The 27,503-nt window shown below is 34.4% G+C and overlaps 1 protein-coding gene across 1 annotated transcript; it reads right to left on the bottom strand.

The window, feature by feature from the left end:
- Positions 1-40: 40 nt before the first annotated feature.
- LOC100804308 (glycerophosphodiester phosphodiesterase GDPDL1-like) lies at positions 41-15,803 on the bottom strand. Its single transcript, XM_006603389.3, has 7 exons — positions 15,767-15,803; positions 14,114-14,152; positions 13,681-13,965; positions 4,094-4,233; positions 3,085-3,568; positions 2,888-2,994; positions 41-297 (listed from the first exon to the last, which is right to left on the bottom strand). Exons 1-7 carry the CDS (start codon positions 15,801-15,803, stop codon positions 112-114), a joined length of 1,278 nt encoding a protein of 425 aa, XP_006603452.1. The 3' UTR covers positions 41-111.
- Positions 15,804-27,503: the final 11,700 nt, after the last annotated feature.

Below are 27,503 nucleotides of genomic sequence, written 5' to 3' on the forward strand. Positions count from 1 at the left end.
CCACTCAATCCTAGAAGAGATGTGGAAATAGAGGGTTGAAACCACCAAAAGCAACCTTTTCTCCATATTTGTTTTGTTTTTCCTTAGAAGGAAGTTTAGAGATGATTTTATTCAAAGTAGAAGAGAAGCTATAAACACGGCCAGAGTGGACAAGAAGAAGCAGACAATGACCTTAGGCTGTGAATTTCCCTGTGGTGATTTGGTTCCAGCATTCGGGCTGGAAGTTGGGGCTATTTTAGCAACAGGAGGCAAAGGTGGCTCTGCCACTTTAGATTCTATTAAGGGTGGAAACGTAGCCTGTGACACCCTCTATCCCGACATATATATAAATAAATAAAATATATAAAAATATCGGTAACCAAATTCACACGGGTAAAAGGTTCACATTCACTTCACTATTATCAATTAAAACTTATTAAAACATATTCGACTCAAAATAAGGCCGTCAAAATTTACGAAAATATTTTGTTAAATCGATGAGATAAAATAAAATAGACTAACATCATGCAATTAATATAAAAACTTATGTCCCACTGTCACATTCTATTAGAACATCACAGGATCCAAATACAAACAACACACAAGGAGTGAGTTATCACATTCCTAACTAATAGAGAAGCAAGACAACTAGATATAAATATCATATAAACAAAATAAAACTTACTTAAATATAACTCACATAATTCCACCACTTTGTTATTCAAAATTCACCTTTCAATCATCAATCACCTTACACAAGAATCACACACTCCGATCAAGACATAATAACACATCAATTTCATAATAAACAATTAGCAAGCGTATGCAACAGTTATGCTAAGACTCAATCCTATATGCAATGTGGTACCATGTCAGTGAAAAACCACCCTGGGGCTCTTAGGAGTACATAACAAGACACACCACACAATGAGTTTGTCAGGTCACTCTCACTAAGTAAGATCATAGGGAGACCAGTCAGGGTCACGATGTTTTGCGAGAATGCTCCAACCATATGGGATCAGCATAGGATTAAAGGAGCACTCAAACCCGGTGACCCCAAAGGACTACACTCCGAAGAGTCCGTCAAGGCCTCTCCTTCCTGATTCAGGTCCAACCCCTAAAATAATTTTGCATGCAGACACTGCTCATGAATTATATAATACCCCCGATCTCACACTCGTGTTTTAAACACATTCAACACAATTGAGCTACGATTTAACACAGGTTCCTAAATAGGAAACCTACAATTTCTCTTTAACACTGGTTCCTAATTAGGAACCTACACTTTCTCTTTAACACTGCGCATCAATGTTTTTTTCAAGATAACACTGGTCGGGTTATAGTACAATTCATAGCTTACAACACAAGTAATGTCACATCAAGTGTTAACTACACACTTATCCACAACCAAAACTCATTCACAATTTCACATCTCATAGTGTCACAATCCACCATCACATGTTTACATGTATCTCACAAATTAACACATGTTCAACTTTACACTTATACTCAATCTCAATAACAATATTATAATCTCAAAGCAACATGTTATTCCACAATTCATCATATATTCCATTTATAAACATTGCTCATGAATTACACAATACCACGACCTCACACTCATGTTTCAAACATGTTTAACACATTGCGCTACAATTTAACACTGGTTCCTAACTAGGAACCTACACTTTCTCTTTAACACTGCGTATAAACAGTGATCGGGTTATTGTATAATTTACAACTCAAAATGCCATTATTGTAAGTGTTAAACACATCCACTTATTCACAACCAAATATCATACCCACAATTTAACATCTCATAACATTCCTAATGATATTCATAAGGTACAACATACACATGTTCATCGAATCTAACCATAATATTCTCAAACTCCAACACTTAATAATTTTTGGAATCATACTATAACAAATCTACAATATTATTTACATAAAATATTAATATAAATAAATATATAACTAATTCTATATATATAAACTAGCATACATCATATTGGATCACGAATTTCAAAGTAAGCTTTCAATGCACAAATTCTAAATAATTATATGAACACTTTGGTCAATTTCAATTATGATATTAATTTTAAACTATATAAAAAGACCTAAAAAGCAAGAAAAAGAGAAAATACAAAATCAATATCCCACTCTAAATTTCTCCTTACTTTATTTCATTAATTCATGCTAATTAGAAAAATACTCGAATTATAGGGTTCACACTCGACACAATAGCATATCAATTTCACAACAATTGAATTTCAACGATGAAGTTGTGCACAATTGAATTTCAAACGACATATCAAATTTTCACGACAATCCAACGGCTAATGAAACCGGGATCGTAGTTTCACCGAGATAGCTCTAGGTTTTTGCGGGAAAGGAAAAGACTATGATGCGAAGGTTATTTCTCTCAGCTCAGACATGATATCGAAATTCCCAAAGGTGAGAATGCTCATAATTGGGTGGCGAACCTGGTATTTGAATTTCCCGACGATCCAACGGTGAATGAGTCTGAGATCATCATTTTTCTGAGACAGGTTTGGTGGGCTGCGGGAAAAAGAAAGGGGTTCTGGAGAGGACAAGAGGAAAAACGAAATTGAGGGGATAAGTTGTCGTGAAAGCTACCGTCTGACCTAACATATCGTTATTTATACCTATGGTACTCACAACCTATTATTTTATTTATTTTTATTATTTTATAAAAATAAACTCCATTTTATTCTTTATCAAATGAATAAATAAAATACCTTTTTTATTTTTTTATCAAACTATTATTTTAATACACTTATTTTTCTTTATTTATTTAATTACAAAAACCTTATCATAAAACTCTATTTATTTACAAATAACAACTTTTTTTAATTAGTCTATGAAAAATGAGATGTTACATAGCCTCGACTGGAGGAAATAATTCTTTGGTAATGAGTCCAAAAATACCACCTGATTGAACAGGTTCCATGTAAGTAGGTTTGTTGTCACCCAAACCTAAGCATTTGTTCCCTGCACTAGAACAGAGAAAAATTATTTCAGTAAAAATTGTTTATATTGAAACAATCAACCCATGGTACAACAGAATTTGCTAGCACTTACTTCTGTATCTATCAACAATTTTAGGGAAGTTTGTGATGATACCATCAATTTGTGCTCCCTCAATATATGTGTTGATCTCAACAGTTGCATCTGCGAAGAAATCCCATGCCGGAGACACAAACTCACTGCTAAATGTTTCTACAAAAACTAAGAGGTTAGCAATTTTTAGCTTTGGCACAATATTTGTATAGGTCGTTAGGAATTGATTATTATTAGGAATTACGGAGTCCTTGTTGACAACCACAGAACTAGCAAAGCTCTTTATATCCTCAACAGTTGCATTAGCGGCATCACCAACAGTCTCGTCAATCTTGTACACAAGCTCATAACTGGTTTTCTCCTTGAACTTTAGCAGTACAGAACTATTAGTGGATTGAATATATACCTTTTGGGATCCTGGTTTATCATAACCTGCTTTGCTCAAAGCACTGATGACAACATCAATCACACTTAATCCTTGCTTGTCTACAAGATAGGTTGCATTCTGATAAGAAGAAGAACAACACAATATACATGTTAGTAAATAGAAGATGAAAGAAAAGGAAAAAAATCATTTACACACAAGGAACATGCCAAATAATTCTTTACCTGAAATAAATAGGGTGAATGGAGTCACTGAAGAAATATTTGATGTGAAATTCACACGAGTTTTGGCAGGTGAGTCATTTTGTTTTTGGTTTCAAAAGAGAGTTGTCAGCTGCATGAAGTACAAGTAGAACTCCAAAGAGTTAAAAACAGTATATTTCATAATTTTTGGCCAAGTTATACAGAAATTTAGAAGGAAAGTATGACCAACAAAAACAAGTGAGGAACAGGTCTTGTAACAATTTGATAGAAATAATGCATATTATTCCAAGGTGAAATCAATCATAGGAATTATTAAATAACTTAAGTGACCCTAAGCCATTCTCACAAAAAAAATTTCCTAATTTTTCAAAAAAAAAATATGTTCAAACAGTAGTCGGTAGAATGAATACTATAAAGAATGAATAGGCATGGAAGCACACACCTCAACAATGATAGCAACATCTGATAGAGAAGTCTGGTTTTTTGTCAAGGACAAGAAATATGATAACGTCAACAATGCCCCAGCATTCTTAGGCAGATTCCTGAACAATCTGCATTTTGCAAAAGGATTCAATATTGAGGCTACATGGAAAATAGATAAGAGAAATATATGTCAAATATTTGTTGTAACACTTATCATAGGCAGCCAAGTGAAAGGCAACAAAAGGTATGAGAGGGAAAATTTTGCCATGGTAATTTATCACACTACTACAAAAAGTGTGATTCAACATCATTGAATCTAAGTCGGTTATAAAAAAAACCAATGTAGTAAAGCTTGCAGTAGTATTTTTGAAATTAAACCAAACTTTTATAAAGCGCTAATGATGGTTTTATAAAACCACCTTTGATATAAATGTTACGAAGGTGGTTTTATAAAAACCACCTTTGTTTGTAAGCCTATTACTAAGGTTTTTAAATACCGCCTTTGTTTGTACGCCTACTACTATCGTTTTTTAAAAACCGCCTTTGTCTCATATTTATAATTACTTCAATTTTTGTTTTTCAGTCTGGAACTCATATGCACATGCTCCTTTACATTTCACTCTCGCCCTTCACCCTGCCCTGGCCTCCGCACATCTCACTCTCGCCCTTCACCCTTCCATGAGCTCCGCAATCTGCCACAACCTCCATTGTGACCTCCGATACTTGCCGCAATCTCATCATGGACATTCCCTCTATTTCTTCCAGCTGCCTTTGGGCATTGTGCAGTAAGTACCAATAACCTCAAATCAAAATCTTCTGTTTAAGCTGCCTCTGGGCATTGTGCATTTTGTTTTGCTATGTTCCTCACTTATAAGGAAACTCCCTAGTCTATTCTCACCAATTTGGGGATTGCAAGGAATGGTGAAAACCTTGCTTGCAAAACCATGGCTGAAGAAGATTCAGCAAGCAATACAACATGTTGTTCTTGAAGTCAACTTGATAACAATGACTTTGGCGGAAATAGCATTCCAGAATCTTATGGCAACATCTCAAAATTGTCAAAATTGTAAGTGCATTTTGTGATTCCATGTTTGGATGTACAATGCCAATTACAAGTAATGGAGCTTAGGTGTTTGAGCCTTTATTTTAGTGTATGGTGTGAAATACCAGTCTACATGTCGTTCTTGTATATAGATCTTTCAATTGGAGAAAAACATTGCAAGGAGATTAAAAATAAAGGTCAAAACATTTAAGTACAATTATAAATATTGCTTCTCAGAAATGATATTTAAACAGTTAACCACTTTGTAAAACATAAAAGAATGTCGTACACATTATATTTGTTTTATTCAATTAGTATAACATGTTCTCCTTGCTCTGTTCAAATGAGTATTTCACAAGTCATAACATTTGATGAGCATATAGCCATTGGCAACATGCACTGTTACAGATGCATTTGTCTGATGTCCAAATTGTTTTGGAAAAGTTTTATTATTTCCTTTTTTTTCATCGTTTGAAGGATACCTCATTGTCACTCCTCATATTTTCCACTTTGTTCTGCTTAATAAAATTTCTTGTCTCAAACAAACAATTTAGTTCTGTGAGGAGAAATGATCAGACTATAAGTTTGACAGTCTACATGTCGTTATTGGTTACATGGTTTTATTAGGAGCCTTAGGAACTACAGCTTGCAAGGACCAATTCCTGATTTCAGCAGGATACCACATCTTGCTTATCTGTAAGTTCAGTTATCTTATTTTCTTTGAACTCAGTTTATGCGTTGGTTTTTTTCGATTTTATATCAACAGAGTTCAAGACTGTTTTAAAGATAGTTCAAGATTGTTTGTAACAGGTTCTACTGATTTCTGTTTGTTTTTATTCCAGTGACCTCAGTTTCAATCAGTTGAATGAATCAATTCCTACTAATAAGCTTTCCGACAATATCACAACCATGTACGAACCTCTATTGCTTAAATAATACAAATCTATTGGTCTTGCAATCAACTATTTGGTTTTAAACTGTGGATATTTTCCTCTTAGGTTAAGTGGTTGGAGAAAATCTCCAAAATATGATAACATGGATTCTATGTGATCTTATTGTTTTATCTGTTGGGATTTGTGCAGTGACTTATCAAACAACAAGCTTACTGGAACAATTCCATCCAACTTTTCTGGTCTTCCACGTCTTCAGAAATTGTAAGTTGCCTTTTGTTTCACCATTTCCTCTTCTATATCAAACTGCAATGTATAAGCGTAAACCAAATAACATCAAGTATGTATCAACTTACCTTTCTTACAAAACATATTTTGTTGTATTTCTTAATCAATACATATTATTTTTAATTTTCTAAGTTCTATTTTTATAAAATATGCAATAAAATCAACAATATATTTAAGACACATCTTTTCTTATGATAAGTCATTTGCAAACAATTCATTGAGTGGAAACGTTCCTTCTACCATTTGGCAGGACAAGAGCTTAAATGGAACTGAATGACTTATCTTGTAAGACTTGAAATGATAGTTACACAAATTTTCTTACTAGATTAATTTGCATTTGGGGGAATGTATATGTTTCCTTTATTTTTCATCTGCATTATCTGACAGTGTGTGTCTAAACATTCAGATGTTTGTATATTCTCTGAGGCGTCCTTTATTCTTAGATGTTTTTTTGTTATGCGTAGATTCTACTTAATTTTATTATTTTGATTTGCTCAGCATGTGTTGGTGATCTTGCAGGGACATGCAAAATAATCAGCTAACAATCATATCAGGCACTACAAATCTTCCTCCAAGCGTCACACTCTTGTATGCTTCTAAACTTATTTTCCAGATATAGTAAAGTCAATGTAGTAGAGAGTTCCATTTTTTTTTCTCCTTGTCATGCATGTTCAAAATAATAATACAAACCCTTATGATAAAGGTCAAAGCTAGTTGCATATGAATTCCATCTTTCTTAGATAACTTGTCACATTAATGTTTTTCAGGCTTGAGGGAAATCCTGTATGCACAAATAATAACACCTTAGTTCAGTTCTGTGCACCAAAAATTGACAATGGCTTGAATGGAAACTACAGTGTTAACTATCCCAGTCAAGAATGCCCCTCTCCTTATGAATACACTGTAGAGTGTTTCTGTGTTGCTCCATTGGTTGTTCATTATCGGTTGAAAAGTCCAGAATTTTCAGATTTCTGTACATACGAGAACATTTGAGAGCTTCTTGACAGATGGTCTTAATGTAGATATTAATCAGCTATTCATTAAAAGTTTTGCATAGGAAGAAGGGCCTCGGTTGAGAATGAACTTAAAGCTTTTTCCTGAATGTATCAACCATAAAAGTTATTGTTTTTTCAGTACAAGTGAGGTTAATCGGATCAGAAACTTGTTCAGAGACTGGGGCATTTTGAGCAGTGACTTGTTTGGGCCTTATGAACTTCTGGACTTCATTGTGGGTCCTTACAGGGATGGTAAGTTACTGAAAATTATGATATGCTAGAGTGCTTAGAGGAACTTGGACACTTAACAATAAAACTGAAGTTGAATCTCATTCAGGTGGTGGACCAGCAATTAAGAAACCCTCTAAGTGAATTGTTTGTATAATGTTTTCTGCACATCGAGCTAGTGGCTCTCCAGATTCTTTAAAATAAGTCAGCTTTCTCAAGTATAATTTATGCTTGACAAGTAAAAATTGTGAAAATTGTTACTAAGTTTTTGCTTTGTGCTTCTATTGCAATTCGATATGTGACTACTCTGAAGCTCCGTTGAGGTCCATTTCATTTGATTACAATGAAATGGCTTTGGCTTCAAATAATTTTAGCAAGTCTGCTCAAATTAGAGAAGGGGGCTATGGGAAGGTTTATAAAGGTCATCTTCCTGATGGCACTGTTGTTGCCGTAAAACGTGCACAGGAGGGTTCACTGCAAGGTGAGAGGGAGTTCATTACAGAAATAGAATTGCTATCAAGGCTACATCATCGCAACCTTCTATCTCTTATTGGATACTGTGATCAAGGGGGTGAACAGGTAACTTTTGCTTTCATGTTCAAAAATGTAAACCCAAAAGAATTTGTTATAATTTTCAGTTATCTTTTGATTTTGTGATTCATTTTCGAGGATTTATTTTCTTCAAGTCACATTACCTTGCTGTCTCGTGTTGATTGACTCATTCCACAACCACATGATTTGTACTAAAATAGGGTAGATATTGATTAAAACTGATAAAAATATAAACAGTGTAACACAATCTTTAAGCATTTCATGGATGGATTAGTTTCTTATGATTATTTTAAGGATAAATCTTAAGTACAATATCTTTTGTGTTCTTAGTTTTGTTCTCCTATCAAAATTTAATTTTCATCTCAGTATACTGAGATTTAGTCATTTAATGCAAATTTTTATTACGCAAATTATCATGGTGAAACTCTTAATTTTGATTGGAGAATAACACTAAATACTTAAAAAAATGCATCCCTTTTTAAGCACCTAAGAAAATTTCTCAGAAGTTATAAATAATACTAGTCACAACTCACTATAGTAGTAGGTGCTGACAGTATGCTCAACTCTCACTAACGTACCATCACTTACATTAAACTCCACTCCCTGATCAGACTTGGAGACAAGCAATTCTCTAGTCTGGCTTCATATTACACTATAAACAAACAATCTATGTGCAAGATTGGATATCTATTTCTATCTGGCCAGGGTTGGTTATAAGATAGCATGCATTTATTTGATTACAATAAGTTCACTTAAATAAGATTATTTGATAATACAAGAACTATAATAAAAATAACTTAGAAGTAGAGAAGATAAAGAGAAGAGATAAAAAGAAAACGGAGAGAATGAGGAGTTCTTAGTTCTTACTATATTTCTACAAATGAGGTACTATTTATAGGTACAAAGCTGGTTTCCAATGGTTTAATGTATTAAAGTGAATGGATTACCAAGCACCTCATCAGCTTCTTTGGGAGTACCCCATCCTTCTCCCTCCCGTGTGAAAACAAATAAGGCAAAAAGCCAAACTCAATTTTCATTGTAGATGATGATTATATGTGACAACTGCAATTACAAGTATAAGTTTAAATTGTAGGAAAACTGAAATAAAATAGTTGTTCCCATTTCCAGTAGGTTCTTGTGTTTAAAATCTCACAACTTCTGTGAGATGGTCTTTGTTAAATGTTGGCTTTCATGAAGGACCCATATATTGGCATTCGGCAGGAATGTAGAAGTTTCGCCTTTGAATTTTCATTGATGCAAATTGCAACAATTTATTATACTCCTATCGGGCTTACAATTTAATACTATTTATTTCTTACTCCCAGCCCTTTTATTATTCAAAACAAAGAGTTGTTCACTTGATAACATTTAAATTTATGCAGAGAAAAAATAATTACAATAACCTGATCATAGTACTTTCCCGGTGACTAAAGCATCGTTGTCTATGCAGTTGTTTCCATCAAGATTTTATATCATTTTCAATTTTGTAAGCTTATCCCTTTTTTTTTTTTTACCCAAATGTTCCTTTCATAGTTTTGCAAAGGAAATGGACTGAAGGTGTAGAAGTGTCATACCCTAATTTTGTCCAGGGACAATTGTTTGTCAACATGCGGATTTTCGCCGATCGAGTTATGCTGCTTAACATCAATCGCTGCACAATTCGTAGGGTTTTGCAATGTTACGGAAGGAAATGAGCAAGATACTCAGAATGAGGGCAATTTATGTCAACATGGGGGTTTTTTCCAATCGAGTTAAGCTGCTTAACAGCAATCACAGTGCAATCCGTAGGGTTTCGCGACATTTCGGAAGGAAATGGGCAAGAAACTCAAGATAGGGGAAAATGGTCCATTCTGGAACATTCCTTAGCCCCTGGGCCCATTAGATGACTTAGGAGGGAAGTAACCAGCTCACCTGGGCGAGCAAGTTGCTTCTGGAGTAAGCCACCAGCTCGCCTGGGCGAGTTGGGCGGCAAGCTCCTCCCCCTATTTTGCTATAAATAGGCGTGGGAGGCTAAAGGGAAAAGGTTCAGCACCCTTAGCAAGCATATTTCACTTAAAATTAGTGAAAAGAAAGAGAAAGAAGAAGAAAATCAAGGCTGAAGCACTCCCGTAATGCTTCTGTGACATTTCCGTGATCAATTCTATGAATGTTTTTCGCCGTTCTTCATTCGTTTTTCGTTCTTCATTCGGTTAGTGCTTGCTTTAAGGATTTGAATTTGACTTATGGACCCTTAGGGGTCCTCTTTATTGTTTGTGCATCTTCTTCTCCTTCTTCGATCATCGGTGATCTTTTTCTTTGTTTAAAGCGAGTTTCGACCGATCGTTCATACTGTAATCTCGTTTAATCACCATTAAAATAAAATTCAACCAATCATTTGTGTTGTAATCTCACTTAATCACTGTTTAAATGAATTTCAATCGATCATTTGCATTGCAATCTCACTTAATCACTATTTAAATAAGTTTCAATTGATCGTTTGTGTCGTAAACTCTTTTCATCAATGTAAAATAAGTTTTAACCGGACATTAACGCCACAAGTTATCTTAAAAAATGGATTGAAGATTAATGAGCCAAGACCAAATAAAATCAACTCATAAACTTCTTCATTTCATAAAAAAAATCAAGAGATCGTTCAAAGGTCTAACGCCTTAACGGTTCTTTTTTTTCAAAAAAAAATCAAAAAGATCGTTTCAAGGTCCAACGCCCTAAAACGACTTTTGCTCGGATAAAATCAATCTTTCAAAAAGATAAAAATAATTTAACCAACGTTTAGTTCTTAAAGAACTACGTAGGTCTGATTTTCTCATTGCAATTGAGGAATACGTAAGAGCGAGGGAAACACCTTTGTCGACCCCAAAAAAGTAAAAAAAAAAACATAAAAAGGACAAAAAAGTAAGAAATACAAAAAGGGAAAATAAAGATAAAAGGGAAAATAAATAATATTGAAGTCATAATTTGCACACTCGATTAGAGGTTGTCGTCCCTTGTGACGGGCGCGTAGGGTGCTAATACCTTTCCTCTGCGTAAATGACTCCTAAACCCTCATTTTCAAAAGATGTAAACCCTTGACCTTTTCCATTTTGGGTTTTTCCGACGTTTTCCTCGAATAAACGTTGGTGGCGACTCCACGCATTTTCCTTCCTTGGAAGACGCACCATCGAGTCCTGCGTTGCACCCCTGCCGGGGGGCAGGTTGCAACAAGAAGCCCATGAAGCTAGTCTAAAATCACATAACTACAATTTAAAAATGTAAAAATTATGCAGGGATAGAGACTAAATAAGTAAGCAAAGGAGGGAATAACAAATTATTAACATTGGCTTCAACTATCAATATTCATAATCCCTGTGCATGTATGCATGATAGGCAATATTATTATATCCCTCAGTAACAAATAATAAGCAGGATCATATGAATATGATTTTAGGTAAGTGTTCACATGTTGGGTTTCACTTTGAGAAATTACATCTAGGTCCAAAATCGATCAAGTTAAAGCAACTTTAGATAACTTTTGTGTTGTATAAGATTTTTTGTATTGAGTTTACTGCTAACTTACTTTTAGAGTTAAAACATTAAACATCTGACATAAATCACTTCAGTTCAAGATCAATTTCAAGATCACTTGTGTGTTGTATAAGATTTTTTGTTTTCATTGGGGTTTGGTTTGATTATAAGTTGTTTTGTACATAACATAAGCTAATTTGAAGAAACACTAACAAGCCTCAAAATTGCTTTAAATTATATTTGAGCTAGAAATTCCTTGCTTTTAAATCTCAATATTATTATATAGTCATTGGTTGATTCTAGTCCAGTGCTTGTTGACTTTTCTTGCTTATTTATTTCATTCCTAACCATGTAGGAAGAAATTTTATTCTTTCTAAATCTGGAAATCTTAAAGTGATTAATGATGGTGTTATAATTGCTCGATCCATTCAGCTTTCGGATGCAATTGAGAATGCAGGTGCCATCCTAATTCAAGAGGTTGATGATGGTTGTTAGGATTTTGCCTCTGGTTAAATGGATAAAATTTGACACAATAGTAACTAGAGATGTATTTATGTTATTACTTTTCCTGCTCGTAGGTTGCAAGCAAAATGAATGAGTTAGCTGCTCATGGTAGAAGATGTGAATCGGCGCTTTGGTATTGAGAAGACTATGTTTGAAGTATCAAATCAGAGAATATCAGAGTCATTCACAATATGCTCGAAAGGTAAATGCTCTACTAAATAATTTGATTCTTGTCATAGTTTTCCTTTTTACCAAGAATTACAAAATGCAGTTAGTTTGTTACATGTACATGTATACTAATGTCCATAAATATTTTGTTGTCCCTAGCTTTGCATCTATACTATATTTGAGTGATTATGTATGTTAATTGTCTTGATGTTAAGTTTTCATTGTTTGGAATGAGTATCTTTTATTAAGTTCATTTGATAATTTTGTTTGTAATAAATTGAACCTAATGACTCCTTTTTAACAATTATTTGCGTGTGAAATCTACAAATCACTTATTACCTAGATTTCGCACGCAAATAATTGCATTAGAATGAGACTACTGCTTCTCTATAAATGTCTTTACATAATGAACCACATTCAAAGACAATTCTTATGTGTAAGAACTGTCTTAGAAGAGGCACATTTAAAGGCGGTTCTTATGTAACAACCGTCTTTGAAGAGACACATTCAAAGACAGTTCTTATGTAAGAACCGTCTTTGAAGAGGTACATTCAAAGGCGATTCTTATGTAACAACCGTCTTTGAAGAGACATATTCAAAGATGGTTGTTACATAAGAACCGTCTTTGAATATGCATGTTTTTTAAGACAGATATTATAGAACCTTCGTGGTTGTCAATCATTTTCAACGTCATTGCCTTCAAAGACGGTTTTACAACCGTCGTTAAAAGCTTATTAGAATCGTCATTAAAAAGCTTATTTCTAATAGTGTCAGCGAGACATTAATTGTCCTATAAAGTGAAGTTGTAAGCTAATTTCCCCATTATTCCCAAAACACGACTTGTTTCAATGTTAATATATCTAATTCTGAATTTTGGCAACTTGAAGTATCATTCAACTAAGCTTTGACAAAGTAGGGATGCCAAATTATAGATTCCATTAGGCTTTTTGCTTCGTGGGTTTGGTTCTTGTCCCCCATGTGTGTTGTTTTTATGCTCCTCTTTCGGTTGATATATTTCCAATGTGTAGTAAGTGATTGTTAGTTGCTTAGGTGCCAACATAGTTGGGATTAAAGTAACTAATGTGATGCATCTGCATGTTGTTTTGTTTAAAAATGATAGGTTAAAAATTTTTTTACTGATTAATAATTTTTATTTAATATATAATTAATTTAATATCTCTAATAATCATAATTAGTAGTTAGTAATCTATTAGGGGGCAAAAATCACAAATTCATAAAACTAGGGGACTAAATGTTACAATTAAAAATCAAGGGAACCAAAATCATGAATTTGGAAAACTTGGGGACCAAAATTGCAATTCACACAAAATAATAGTTAAGCTTTGACAAGTCTGGTTTAACTCCATACAAATACATAAATGTAGAAGACCATTAGACCTTAGTGAATAGCTAACAACAACAAAACTTTTTGACTTACGGGTCAAGTTGTTTATATCATTCCATGTTAAGTTGAATGCAAATATGCCACTGCTAGATTTAATCTCAGGGATAGTCATGGAAAATTTGCTAAAACTTGATTGGGCGACTGTTGTACTCTCTATAAGATCAATGGAGTTTAAGAAAAATGGTGTTCCATCCTTAGACATTTGAACAGGACAATCAAGAACATCCACACCATCAGATATGGCCTTATTATACGCTAAGTTGGTACAAGCAAGATGATCTCCACTTGCTCCATATTTTGAGATAACCAAAGTTTTGTCTAAAACATGACAAAAAAAGTGAGAGAGACAAGTCAACAATTATGCAAGCTATGCTGTTGTTAAATGATAAAAATCATACAATCAAACAACTAGAAACCGCTAAAGAACAAGATGAGAACACATATTCCAAAATCAAAACAAAGTTACCTTTTTTCATAGCATTGCTGCCTAGGTGAGCAAAGCAACCTGCATTATAAGAAGACAACACAATATCTTCTTAAATATAGAAAAAAAGGATCGTAAACACAAAAATACAAACATGTTCAGAGATTGCAATTTATAAGAAGCGGTACAACCCACAAGCGACTAATATCAACTACATGCTTATGTCTTATTCTTATATGATGTAAAAGCATTTTAAAATTGAGGAAGCAAATTCTAGTTAGGATAGCTAATAAGCATGCAATGCCTAAAAGGCAAAAATCGCTATGTGCTTTCATGCAATAAGGAAACTGAACACCATGACAAAATCTTTTACTATAGTTAATTAAAGAGTATATAATTGGACCATATCTTATCTTCCTAAAGGAGCCTGCCCTAAGCTGAATTTAGTTTACAGTAGAAGCTTGAAAGCATGAGGTGGTGAGAGATTTGTTAAAAGTACATATTTTAAGTAACTTTATTCATGCAGTTGCACCAGCATTCGAACATCAAATCCTTTAGTCAAAGTCAACATAAATCCCATCAGCATCCTTCCATTGATTAAGGTTTGCATAACAATCTTAGTGGCATACTCATGCAAAGTGAAAGTATCTGCTTACTAAGATTGGATAGTAAGGATAAATTAGCTTATAAATATATCAGTTTTGGGCAGATTGATCACTAAAGTCCATGATTATGCAACATCTCGCATGTTGATTCACAAGATAAATCATAGGTTTGAGGTGATTAAAACAATTTCACTGAGGATTAAAATTGAGGATTTACCCCATGAAGTTTAAACAAGCCATCAATGGCCACTCTAAAATTGAAAAGGCATGCAAGTTCAAGAAGCACGTTTAAGGTGATTCACTCAAACACTATGAGCATGAGATTAGGAAGACATTATGATAATTTTATTTAATGGAACCTTACAACCGCATCAACTCCATTTCGAGGGACAAATATCGTATATAGTGAAAAACTGAAAATATATGTAAGGATATGTTTGGTTGGAAGAGTTTGAAGGGGAAGTGATGACAACATATTTTTCATTTATAAAATGTTTACAAAAATGAATAAGTGATGATTGGCAAGTTACACTATAATCTGATTATATCCCCCCATTTCTGTTATTTTGAGAAATTCTCAAATAATTAGAATGTTTACATAAAACAAATATTGTCTCCCATTCATGCCTTAATAGCTTAAATTGTGTTTGCCTTTGTATTGTTTTACTTCTTGTTTTGATTCTTTCCCCCATTCATGCTACAAATTATATCTCCTCTTCACAACTATATATTTTTTTGTACCATTTTACTGCATCCCCACACTTGTTGTGGTTGTTAGTCATCATCTTTCGAGGTATGTATCTATTTCTGAAACTGTTGTGCTTATTACAAGCTTGTTGATATATCCATATTCTTTGATATTACTAATTGCATGCATTATGAGTGAACCTTAGTTTCCCGTTTGAGATTCAATACACTGATTAATACGGATAGTTTGGATTAATCGATATATTGAGTCTTGAATTATCTGTTTGGACAGTTTGGGAGGACATTTTTTTATAGTTGATTCATACGTAGAGGTAAATTCTCTTTTGCATGATTTGAAGAAATTTAGGTATACTGCATTTCACATTATTCTTCAGGTGCATACTGACTGCGGTGATTGTGCACCATGTCACCGCTTTCATCTTGTGTACCTGAAGACCAATGCGAAATGCTACCGAAATTTCGTTAAATCTAACAAAAGAGATTTTACCTATACGTTTGAATCAACTATAAAAATGTTTTCCTGGATGGGATAAGGCCACACCTTTAATGAAAAAAGTGAGTTTAGCATGCATGACAGATAAGTTAATGACTTTGAATAGCAAAGACGAAACATGGATCGAAGTTGGACGAAAGCATCATGCATTTCAGATGAGTGTGAGAATGGGGTTGAACAATTTCTACAGTTTACAGAACGTAATGCTACAAGTTTGGGGGGGAAATTTTACTGTCCATGTGTTAAATGTGTGAATGGGAGACAACACTCAGTAAATGAAATAAGATCACATCTTATATGTCACTGCATCATTCTGAATTACACAAAATGGATATGGCATGGGGAATTGCCAGACATGCCAACTATTTCTCGCACTGAGCCGGTTGATGAAGACACGGGAGATCGTATAGAAGACATCATTCATGATCTTGGACAAGACAGTTTCGAACAAGCACATGCACCTTTGTATGACAGCATAGAAAGTGATTCAAAGATGCCATTGTATTCGGGGTGTACAAGTTTCACAAGGTTGTCAGCAGTTAGCTTTAGTTAACTTGAAGGCAAGATTTGGGTGGAGTGATAAAAGCTTCTGTGAATTGCTGGTGTTATTGAAGAATATGCTTCCTGAAAATAACACATTGCTGAAAAATCACTACGAGGCAAAAAAGATTTTATATCCTGTGGGAATGGAGTACTAGAAGATTCATGCATGCCCTAATGATTCCATATTGTATAGAAATCAGTTTGCATAAATGCATAAGTGCCCCACTTGTGGGGTATTACGATACAAAGTGCAACATGATGAATTTAGTGATGATGCAAGCAAAAACAATAGTTTTCCAGCAAATTTCTACTGGTATCTCCCAATAATACCAAGTTTTAAGCGATTGTTCGCTAATACACATGATGCAAAAAAACCTTACATGGCATGCAGATGGTAGAAAAAGTGATGGATTGCTCCAACATCCGGCCGATTCTCCACAATGGAAGATAATTGATCATTTGTATCCACATTCTGGAGACGAGGCAAGGAACCTAAGGCTTGCTCTTGCTTTGAACAAAATGAATCCTTTTGGAAACTTAAGCACAAACCAGAGTTCATGGCCTGTTTTGTTAATGATTTACAACCTCCCTCCTTGGTTGTGCATGAAGTGAAAATACATTATCCTATGTATGATGATAACGGGTCCAAGGCAGCTAAAGAATGATATTGATGTCTATCTCACTCCATTAATTGAAGACTTGAGAAAATTGTGGGAAGACGAAGTTGATGTGTGGGATGTGAATCTACAACAGGCATTCAGGTTACGATCAATGGTTTTTTGTATTGTTAATGACTTTCTAGCATATGGAAATTTAAGTGGATACAGTGTCAAAGGACATAATCCATGTCTTATCTATGAGAGAAACATAAGCTTCATACAACTGAGACATGGAAAGAAGATAGTATATACCAGACATCAAAGATTTCTGAAACCTTTTCACCCGTATAGGTGATTGAAGAAAGCTTTTAATGGAAGTCAGGAGAATGAAAGTCCGCCACAACCATTAGCTGGTAACGAAGTTTATGATCGGGTGAAGGACATTGTAATTGTATTTGGGAAGACACAAAAAAAAAGACATCATCTAACACGAACATATGGAAGAAAAGGTCAATATTCTTTGATCTTCAATACTTGTTTGATCTACATGTGAGACACTATCTAGACGTTATGCATGTGGAGAAAAATGTTTATGATGGCTTAATTGGTACCCTTCTTAACATTAAAGGCAAGACAAAGGATGGTCTGAAATGTCATCAAGACTTGGTTGACATGGGAATATGAGAGCAGTTGCATCCGATATCACAAGGTTGATGAACATATCTGCCCCCAGCATGCCACACAATATCAACAGTAGAGAAGAAAAGTTTTTTTCAATATCTACGGAATGTAAAAATTCCACAAGGATACTCTTCAAATATCAAGAGCCTTGTAACCCTCAATGATCTGAAGTTGGTTGGCTTAAAGTCTCATGATTGTCACGTCTTAATGCAACATCTATTGCCTGTTGCAATTCACGGGATTTTTCCTGACAAAGTTAGGGTTGCCATAACCCGTTTGTGCTTTCTTTTTAATGTTATATGTAGCAAAGTCATTGACCCTCAACAATTGGATGATTTGGAGAATGAGGTTTTCATTGTCCTTTGCCAGTTGGAGATGCATTTTCCTCCATCATTTTTTGACATCATGGTTCACCTAATTGTTCATCTTGTGACAGAAATTTGGTCGTGTGGTTCGATTTTTTTGTGGTGGATGCATCCAATTGAGCGGTACATGAAGGTTTTGAAGGGTTATAGAAAAAATCAATACCAACCAGAAGCTTCCATTGTTTAAAAGTTCTAAAGAAGCTATTGAGTTTTGTATAGAAACAGTTCAAGCTGTCAGGGTTCCCGAAACTCGTCATGACCAAACATGAGGAGGTAAGGGTACACGAGAATACAATGTTGTAACGATGACTCAACAAGATGTCTCACAAGCGCATTTGTATATCTTGAATAACACACAGGAGGTCATTCCCTACATACAAACTCACAAAGAATATCTAACATGTATTCACCCAAAAATGAACATGATGAAATTGCTGCAAGAGCATAATAGAACTTTCATAAACTGATTTAAAGAAACAATCATCAGTGATGACAATGCTTCCAAAACATTAAAATTGTTGGCTATTGGTCCAAATCTAAATGTCCCCACTTGGAAGGGGTATGATATAAACAGTTATTCTTTTTACACAAAGTTACAAGATGATAAAAGTAGTGTGCAAAATAGTAGGGTGATTGTTGAGGCTCATTCTGAACAATTTTCTAGTGCATCAGATAACAACCCAATTCAAACCTCAATGCCTTACTTTGGAGTCATTGAAGAAATCTAGGAGCTTGATTATAATCAATTCAGAGTGTCTGTATTTAAATGTCAATGGGTTAATGGAAATACCGATGTTCATAGAGATCAAATGGGATTTACTTTAGTAGACCTTAATAAGGTAGGCTACAAGGAGGAACCTTTCATTATGGAAGAACAAGCTAGGTAGGTGTTTTACATCTAAGATCCTTCTGATTCTAGATTATCGGTGGCTCTACAAGGAAGACCAATTGGTATTAGGGAACAAAATAATGATGCAACACTTGACATTTGTGAGACTCCTCCTTTTTCCACAAAAAATGTCTTCCATATGTGAACGACCTGAGGTGGATGACGTACATGCAATTTGTAATGATCATGATAAAGGTTTATGGGAGAGCATTCCTGCTTAAACATTTGTGAGACTCCTCCTTTTCCATAAAAATGCCTTCCATATGTGAACAACCCGAGGTGGATGATGTACATGCGATACGTAATGATCAATGAAGGTTTATGGGAGAACATTCCTGGTAAACTGCATTGTATCAATGTAATGTTTACGATATTATGTTATTTGTTCTTAATTTATGTAATGTGCATATTTACAATTTGTTACGTAGATGTTATTTTTATATCCCACAACATTAATCAATTTATTTCATTTGCACAGGGTCATAGGAACACTGCCAAGGTCCCCTCCGCATTCATATGGTAATTTGAAGCCTACGCCTAAGAAGACAAGACAATTCACACATCTTAGAAGGTTGACTTTATGAACCTTAGATCAGCCTAGACCAACAGTTACTGTCGATCCTGCAACTGGAAGAGGATCAAGCCCAAAAAAACAAAAGTTCCACAACTATTTAGGGGTCATAGCTCAAGAAAATATCCCAATTGTACATAGCAATTGGAAAGATGTGCCGAAAACTCTAAAGGACCTAGTATGGGATGACATTTTGGTAAGTCAAGTTAACAGTTCCATGTATTTTTTTTTTTTGTAGGTATTTATATTTCAAAATGTTTAAAGGCACTAAATTTGACATGTTGAATATTTTATGCAGGCTAAATTTGATATCCTAGAAGCCTCAAAAGCCAATAAGAAGGTGATGTCCACGGTGGCCACTAGATGGAGGCAATTTAAGTCTTCGCTAACCACTAAATTTGTCTATGCTAACACTGAAGGTCGACACAAACAAGATCCTTTTGTAAAATATGGTATGGATCAACAAACTTGGGATGAATTTGCTGCAAGTCGCAAGACCCCTACTTGGAAGGTTAGATATTTCTTACTTTTAATTTAAATTAGCTATAGAAATATAGCATTTTGTTTCAATTAATTACATGGAAATACTATATGGTGTATCACAGGAAATCAGGGAAAAGGCACAGCAAATTCGAAAAAACAATGACTGCCCCCACGTACTCTCTCGTGGGGGTTATGATTTGCTTGAGAAAAAACTAATAGAGGATAAAAGAAAGAAAAGACAAGAGGATGCAATGTTGACTAAGAATACACCATTGCTTGAGGACCCTCCATCTCCTATTGAAAGACATGTGAAGTGGAAAATGGCTCGCATAAAGCGATATAGGCAGATGACATCTGAGGCAGCACAAAAAATATTTGATAGAATTGTGAATTCATGGTTGACACATAATTTGAATCTAATTTTTGTTTTTTTATAATAATCACCTCATTTGATGTATTTATATGTCATGCTTGTTATAGGACTCATTAAAATAGCAGACGACACAAGGTAGTTTTGTTCCCTATGGTCGGGATGACATACTCAATATTGTCATTGGGCGACCGGAACATCCAAGTCGTGTTCGTGTAGTGGGGTCTTGTATAACGATCAGTCTATATTATGGCAAGGCATCACATGGCTCCAGCAGTTCCTCTACATCAATAACCCAACAACAGTTGGCTGACATAATTGGAAGCCTTAAGGAAGAGTGGAGGAATAAGATTATCGGAAACCTCAAAGAAGAAGTAAGGAATGAGATTGAAGAAGAAAACAAGCAGAGTCTGGAGAAATTGAAGCAAGAGTTGAAGGATACCATAAAAATAAAGTTTTCCCAAATGGGATCACAATACTCACCCCCTTATTGAGGTAGATTTATAGGCATTAGGTGCATGTGTTAGCACCAAAGGGAGTTGTGAACCCATCATGCGAGGAACATGATGGTCGTGTAATACCGACTATGGGGTTATATGAGGGGGGGGTCTTGCATTCACAATGTGGCTTATGCTGATGATGTGGTAAGGGTCATTGTTGAAAAAGTTTTAGATGGTGACGCCCAAGTCTCGTTCCCGATATCAAAGATATAGTATCTTAGGTAGGCCCTTCAAACATTCATTGCTTGGCCAACAAATCTTGTGAAAATTGTGTCATATGAGGTAAATTTTATTTTGTAATATTTGTTGGATGATTTGCGTACATCAATATATCTTAGTTACTGACATTAGTTTAATTCTTGTTTTCATTAACCATATAGGAGTCCCATATTAGTCCAAAGAAACTGGCTGAACCAGTTCAAAAGGCGAATAATGTTTGTGAAGATGATCCCTTGCGTCAGTTGATTAAGAGCATATATGACATTTACGAGAAGCCCGTTGAATTGATGTGGGATGCCAGTAAATTTGGGATTCCAAATGTAGATGCATCCTTCTTCTTGACATATTCTAATGTAAATGAAATAATAGCAAGTGAAAAATGTTTGAACATAGTTATACTACAATTATGGATGATGTAAGTAAATTTAATATGATTCATTAATAACTAATATTCGTAATCATATGCATCACTATCAATTTTCATATATTTATTATCAAAATAGGTTTGTGGAGGAGTGGAGCTCAAGTTTGGGTCATGCTTCGGTGTATGGATTCCTTGAGCCTCAGTCGATACACCATGCAAAGGATCGACGTGCTGAATGTGAACATTACATACAAACATGGGTCAAGGAATCTCAACGAAAGGTGTACCTAGGAGCTTACTTGAATCAGTAAGCTCAATTAATGCAAATGCTTCTAAAAAATGTTTGAATTATACATGCCTAATTTTTGTTTAATGTAGGGCCCATTGGCAACTGGTTGTATTGTGTCCTACAAACAATGTTGTTGCATGGTTTTGTTCATTACGTAAGAAGCCTGATATTCATATCAAAACTGCAATTAAGAAGTTAAGTTTTATATTGAAACTCATTTAATTATTCTAAATTTTTTAGTGAATAATTTTTTATCGTCGTATACACATTCATGATTTATTTTTCTAACCAATGCAATGAAGACACTAAAGACCATTGTGGATGGTAAAAATGATCAAGGAACTCCTAAGTGGATTGAAGTAAAGGTTAGTCATCTAATTAATGCTTATTTATCACTAGTGATGATTAGATGGTAACTTTTATACAATTTTTTGATTCAATTATTATTTATATTGAATGTAGAGTCATGCTCAAAGCGGAGGCTATGCGTGTGGTTATTATGTGATGTATTGGATGTGGAACATCATAAGTAGGGGTTTAAAGAATGATTGCAGCTTGGTATGTTTACTTCAACAACTTTAAATTACTACTTCACTGTTATCTATGCAACATTCTACATGTATGTACGTATTATTTGTATTTTTTATATTTTGTAGTGGTTTGCTGATGGCACGTCATTAGACATGGAAACAATAACAACAATTCACAAGAATGGGCAACATGTTTTGTAAAAGTTCAAAACATTCGATGTAGAAAGTCGTTGATGATATAGGACATTGCACTATGGTGAATTTGATAGTTATTGTGAACATTACAAACACAAATGTAAAAATATTGGCATTTATTTGATAATAAATTTTAAAAAATTGTGTATTTCCTTTTGTCTGCACCAAATGTGTTCAAAAATGCATTGTATTTGCAATACAAAGTTCCATGGACAGGAAAACTGCTTTTTGTGGGACCAATGTTGTTTTTGCAGGACATTTGAAGTTACATGGACATGTGAAGATTCTTAACTTATCAGACCCATGTAAGTTGATCTGAAGGTTTTATTTTTTGTAGATTTTTTTAATTATTTACATTTTCAATTAATTAGTACTAACAATTATTTGACAACATTTCATTGGTGCTTGAAAATCACAAATTTCATTTGGAGGGTGGAGCAATGCATGTCTGAACCAATGAAGGATATAGACCACGCTGATGGCTTTGGTGGAGAACCACATTGTCTACTCAATTTACCAAATTATAAGTGCGTACATTCTAAGTTGAGTCAATATTCCTTTTTCTTCAGTTTGTCAATTATATTTTATTGTGATGAAAAATGTTTTCTTCTAACATTCTATATTGTTTTCTCTCTTTTATTTTGTTGTGCTTGTCTATAGATGGATAATTCAAAGCTTGAAAGCGAGAATAATGAGTACAAATTAAGGATTCAAGCCTTGGAACAGCAGTCCCAACTGAAAAATAGTATGGATATGCATTTTTCTTGTACTTTGTGTATTAGCTCAAATCTGCTTTAGCTTGTTCGACCCTATAAAGTGTGTATTCATTCTGTCAAGAGGCCATTGCGCCCCATTTTGCCTTGGCTTAATGGGCCCCAACTTTCAGGGAAAGGTTTAATTGTTAATGCTACGCTGAGCTTTCAATCTTCTGCTTCAGGAAATGGTCATATCAATGGGTTTACTCCTTAACAAATTGGTCAATTGCATTGTTTGATACATGAGCATGTACAACTTCTTATTCAGGTATTCTTTATATCGATTCTTGAACCTTCCCAAAAACAGGTTGCTTCTTAGGTTCAAGTTTGTTTTTTGTGATGCTTCACAAACGTGATGAAATATAAGCTTTGAAAAGAGTGTCATACCCCAGTGTTTGCTTTACTCCAACTTCTTGCTCATTTGTGTTTGACGGAGGCTCAAAATTCATCCAAGCCCAGTGCAACATAGAATATTCTCCTCCACAAGATGCACAGAATGTGTGCTTTTCTTAATCCAATCAGAGATCTTGTGAAGGTTTGAACAGGCAAAGAGGTTTCCAAGTTACTGAAAGTTCTAAGACTTTCTAAAACGATTGTTTGCTAACAACCGTCTTAGAAAGTACACTTTCTAAGACTTTTTAAGATGGTCCCAGATAAAAACCGTCTTAGAAAGACTTTTTAATACGGTTGATAACAAACAACCGTCTTAGAAAGTTTTACTTTTCAACGATGGTTGTTTTATAACCGTTGTTAAATGTTTCAACTTTCAACGATATTTGATATAAAGACGGTTTGTAACCGTCGTTGAATGCCTCTATTAACTATCGTTAAATGTCTTTTTTGCAATTGTGTCTAGCCCTAGTCTCCACCATGCCACCAATGAGAAACTATCTTCCATACAAGGTGCCCCTTTGTTCACCTCCAACCAATCTATCCCTGACTTTATGTACTCATCATCCAACCTCTTAACCCCTTCTTGCACTTTCCTTATGTGGCAAGCATTTTCTAGCTCAATGAGATGCCTAACACTTGCTCTTGCAAAACCAGGTACCAATGCATTACCTGCAAGGAGATATCAAAGTTAGTTGAGTGATTAAGAAAGAAGAGAATGGGAGAAAAGATAGCAGGTTTGATTTCCCTACTAATAAAAACTAACAAATTAATAATTGAACATTTGTCGATAAAAAAATAAAAAAAAATGAATTGCCTACAAAGCCATTTGGGAGTTCAAGAACAACCCTTTTCCTAACATCCACTGGAAACAGCATTATGGACACTTTTTCCTCTAACATCTTTGTTGCAATGCTTCTAGCCTTCCATATTTTTGCAGCAACAACTTGAAAAGTTGTGATGTTCTTTAAGGTGGTGTTTTCCTTTAGGGCCTTCTTTTTGAAGCTGGCTTTTTTTTTTTGGTGACAAATGGAGCACACAAATTTGATTTTGGGGCGCGGATTGCGTAGCATTGGTTCCACTTTTGCCTTGCAGAGTGAACAAGTTGTGTGTTTCAGTGGATTTTGATTACTCAAAATGTGGATGGCTTATCTTTGGAGGGTTTCAAGCTCTCAGAAGTGTTCTACCTGCATTTGGTACTATGATGAGGTCTCCACCGCGTGTTAATGCTCCTAAAGATTGAATAAGAAGCAAATTACGACTCTATTGAAAGTTACTTAAGTTACTTGCCAGAGACCTCGCGATCGGGAAAATGACATTTTATGGGTGTTTATTTTTTATTCTTTGAACCTTCACTACCACAACCAAACCTTTCATTTAATGTTGAACTTTGACAAAAAACATGGCCACTTCCTATCCATTTTTTAAAGTACTAATATGTTATTCCAGAACAATTAGGAAATGAAGGGCCATTAAGTTAATATTGTTTTCATGATTTGCTCCAAAATTACTTCGCAAACTTGTCTTCTACTTATCAAGTGTATGACAATGTAGTAATTGGAGTGTTTAGATAAAGATTTGAAATTGGGGAGGTTTTATGTGATAAATGAAACCTTGGATTAAGATGAAGGAAAATTGCATTTAACTATGGTTACGCACACATATTTATATTCTCTTAACTACATGACACTGTTGGGGATTCATAGTAATGATTTGTTTTTTTTTTTTATTTGTATGTGGTGGTGGTTGGGATCATACAAGCAGATCTTTCAACATAATGCTTATGATCAAGATCCTTATGCAAAGGAATTTGGAATTAAAATTGGTGAAAAGCTAGCTTCTGTTGAAGCATGAATTCTTCCTGCCCCTTCGGTAATTTGCTTCTTCTTCTTCTAAAGATTTGGTCTGTCCTATACTGAAACCTTAAGTTATCTTTTCCCTGCCATTCATCAATTTAAAGCACTTATGACTACAGCTTAAATATCACGAAAGTGGGAAAGAAAAGAACTGCTTACCCCAAGTTGGTCAGTGGAATATGATGAACAAGGTGATGCATATTGGCATTACATTTATCTGTTCCCAAAATTCTGCGATGGCTCATAGTAATATTTTCTCCTAAATTGAATGATAGATAATGATTAATGGAATGACTATTAGCCGGTGGGCAAGCATAAATTTTTCACGGAGTGTACAATATAGTGTTGCTTGCACATTTTGTAATGAGCTTACTCGAATGTGTCAAGTATCTGGCATGGTAATCTTTAATCTATTATAATTATTTTGTCCATGTTTTAAGTGTAGAAATAAAATTTGTGATATTCAGTAATGTAACATCTTATTTTTCGTAAAATAAATTTAAAATAATTTTATTTAAAAATAAATAGAATTTTAAAAAAATAATGAGATTTTTTAATCAAATAAATAAGAAGAAATAATTTTATTAATTAAAATAATAGTTTTAAGGTAAATAAAATAAATATACGTTCTTAGAAAATAAAAATGATATTTTATATATTCATTTGATAGGAAGTAAAATAGAGTTTTTTTTTATAAAATAAAAAAATAGGATAAATATTAAGTTGAGAATACTCTAGCTATAAATAAATACATCACCATACGTCTCTAGCTCTCTCTTCCTCTCAAATTCATTTTCCCTTCTTCCTTTTCCAAAATCCTTTCTTTTTTCGCATACACTCAAACTTATCTCAGTAAGACTAAGATCCCGGACTCGTTAACCATTGGATCGTTATGAAATATGAAGGAATTTATTTTGGGATCAAATTGAATATGTGTAAGGATCCTTAGAGAATCAAATTGGAATTTATTTTGGGATATTTATTGTATTGTAATTCTATTTTTTGGATTATAATTATGAGATTATTATGTTTGACGGGTCAATTGATACCTTGATGCAAATTAGTTGATAAAATAAGTGATCTTGGTGTTTTCGTGTTTTTTACCTATGATTTTGATTCATTTGATTTTGATATGATTATGTGAAATTGTTTGAGGGGTTTAATCATATGAACATAACATATTAATATCATTACTTGTGTGACATGTATATGATGCATGAGGCGTGATAATGTGTTTGTCTTGGGATCATGGGAGTGTGATGAATTGTGTGTAAGCGACAAGTTGAGTATGTGTTAAATTGGGAGATCGCACATGTATTGAGATGTTGTGTGCATTGAGTTGTGAGCTATGTATCATACAATCACATGGCTATAAGACTCTTTAAGGGCGATGAGTTAATGCGCAACGACTATTGTGATGGAATCCACTGTGGGAATCCGACGCGTTTAATCACTTTGAGGTGTGACGAGTTAAAATTATTTTGAGAACAATTGAGGAGTTGTGTGTTTTGTACAATTCATAGATAGATTTTGTGTACTATAATATTTTTTGGGTTAGACCTGAATCAGGAGGGATAGATTCTGACGGATTTTTCGAAGTCTGGGCCTTGAGGATGAATACACCCAGTTTGAGTGTTCCTTTAAGCATGTGTCAATCCCACATGATTGGAGTATTCCAACAAAATTGTGTGACCCTAACTGGTCTTCTTATAATTCTACCTAGTAAGAGTGACCTGACTTACCAGTGTGTAGTCTATCTTGTCATGTACTCCTAGACGCTCGACAAGGTTTTTCACTGACATGGCACCACATTGTATATAGGATTGAGTCTTAGTATATTTGTTGCATAATGATTGTGTAGTAATCGATATTGATTGGTTGAGTGATATTGTGTTTTGATCTTTGAGTACGTGAATGATGTGAAAATGTGTGAGACGTGTAGTGTTGAGAAGTGATGTCACGCGATAAATGGTGGAATGACGTGAGTTGTGTTTAAATAAGTTGTATTTCATTTATACGATATGTAT

This window comes from Glycine max, chromosome 18, assembly GCF_000004515.6.
Source record: "Glycine max cultivar Williams 82 chromosome 18, Glycine_max_v4.0, whole genome shotgun sequence".
NCBI lineage: Eukaryota > Viridiplantae > Streptophyta > Magnoliopsida > Fabales > Fabaceae > Glycine > Glycine max.

What these genes read in the sequence shown, in the direction of transcription:
- LOC100804308 (XM_006603389.3), bottom strand. Translation starts at nt 15,803, where the DNA reads ATGAAAGCGGTGACATGGTGCACAATCACCGCAGTCA. An exon ending in TGATATAAACAACTTGACCC is followed by an intron (nt 4,234 to 13,680) that starts GTAAGTCAAAAA and finishes TTTTCCATGTAG; the next exon opens with CCTCAATATTGAATCCTTTT. An exon ending in ATGTTGCTATCATTGTTGAG is followed by an intron (nt 3,569 to 4,093) that starts GTGTGTGCTTCC and finishes TCTTCTTATCAG; the next exon opens with AATGCAACCTATCTTGTAGA.